General features: G+C 65.3%; 1 protein-coding gene across 1 annotated transcript in view; it reads left to right on the top strand.

Moving 5' to 3' along the window:
• Nucleotides 1-130: 130 nt before the first annotated feature.
• Nucleotides 131-1,414, top strand: part of EMIHUDRAFT_114433 (hypothetical protein) — a gene marked incomplete at both ends in the record, with an annotated part of 7,607 nt that continues 6,323 nt past the window's right edge. The window contains 4 exons of the mRNA XM_005780374.1: nucleotides 131-484; nucleotides 591-671; nucleotides 934-997; nucleotides 1,056-1,147. Of these exons, the coding sequence (XP_005780431.1) occupies nucleotides 131-484; nucleotides 591-671; nucleotides 934-997; nucleotides 1,056-1,147 (591 nt within the window). The remainder of the gene's footprint in view (nucleotides 485-590; nucleotides 672-933; nucleotides 998-1,055; nucleotides 1,148-1,414) is intronic.

Genomic DNA, 1,414 nt, shown 5'->3' with positions numbered 1-1,414 from the left:
CGGAAGAACCGCTTCTTTAATTCTTTTCTCGGCAGGGAATTCTTAATTCTACTTGCGGTTCGGAGTGTGTTCAGGGCGCCTCGAGCCATTCAGCGCGGTTGCGCCGGACACATCGTCGGCAGGAACGAAGATGTACAGCTACGTCGGCTCATCGCCCGCAGCCCAGGTCAAGGTGTCGGACTCCCCGGCGTACGGCAAGCTGCCGCCGCCCGCCGTGGAGAAGAAGGGCGTCATGGTCTACCGGGCGGGCGAGAGGGTGGGCTTCTCGGAGCTGAAACACCATGTCGGCTGGATGGAAAAGCATCCCAGCAATGGCTGCGTGTACGCCGCGGGCAGCGGCAAGCTCCGCGCGTACAAGGTAGCCGCTGATGGCATGCTCGAGGAGTTTAGCAGCGCCGACGCCCTCGGCAACCCGGCGCACTTTTGCTTATCTGCCGACGGGGCGTGGGCGCTCTGTGCCAACTACAGCGCGTCGACGCTGTCGGTGCTGCCGATCGCCGCCGACGGCAGCGTCGGGGCAGCCACCGACTCGAAGCACCACGAGGCTTTTCCTAGACCTTTCGTAGACCGTTCCTGGACCCTTCCTGTAGGCGGCCACCGACTCGAAGCACCACGTCGTCAGGCTGAACCCGCAGCTCGCTGACCGGCAAGAAGCGTGCCACCCTCACCAGGTGCCGTTGGCGAGGTCACTGCACACGGGCAGGGCTGATCATGCGGCGAGAGGCGTGTTCAGAAACACCAAGCAGCGAGGGTGGAGGGTGAAGGGGTAAGGGGCTGTGTGGGGCAGAATCTACATCTGACTACTCCATCTAGCCTGGGGGGTCGGAGGAGGGGGGGGGCAGAAGGGGTAAGGTATGGGTGAAGCTTGCCACAACCCCCGCAGGTGCGTCCTCACCATCGTACGGTACTAGAGACTTGCCACAACCCCCGCAGGTGCGGCTCGACCCGGGCAGCGGCGCGTGGGCGCTCGCCTGCGACCTGGGCGCGTCGAGGGCGTGTGACTGCGACACCTCCGCGGACCATCACTCCGCATGGGCCATCACTGATGAGTGCAGGCGCGTCGAGGGTGTGGGTGTACGCGTTCGACGTGGCCCGCGGCTCGCTCGCCGGCGCGGCCAACAGCGAGCGGCACTTGCTGCTGCCCGAGGTGGGCCGAGAGAAGGGAAGGGAGAGCGGAGAGGAGAGGAGAGAAGAGGAGAGAAGAGGAGAGAAGGAGACACGTCCGCGACACGTCCGCAAGGCGAGTGGCCCTCGCCACCTCGACTTCCACCCGGCCAAGCCCTGGGTCTACGTCCTCTGCGAGCTCGACGGCAAGATGAGCCGAGAGGAGCCGAGATGAGGCGAGATGAGGCGAGAGGAGCCGAGGGGAGCCGAGAGGAGCCGAGAGGAGGCGAGAGGAGGCGAGAGGAGCCGA

Source organism: Emiliania huxleyi (genome assembly GCF_000372725.1).
Source record: "Emiliania huxleyi CCMP1516 chromosome Unknown EMIHUscaffold_217, whole genome shotgun sequence".
NCBI classification, from domain to species: Eukaryota; Haptophyta; order Isochrysidales; family Noelaerhabdaceae; genus Emiliania; species Emiliania huxleyi.
This window is presented reverse-complemented; position numbering and strand designations above follow the sequence as displayed.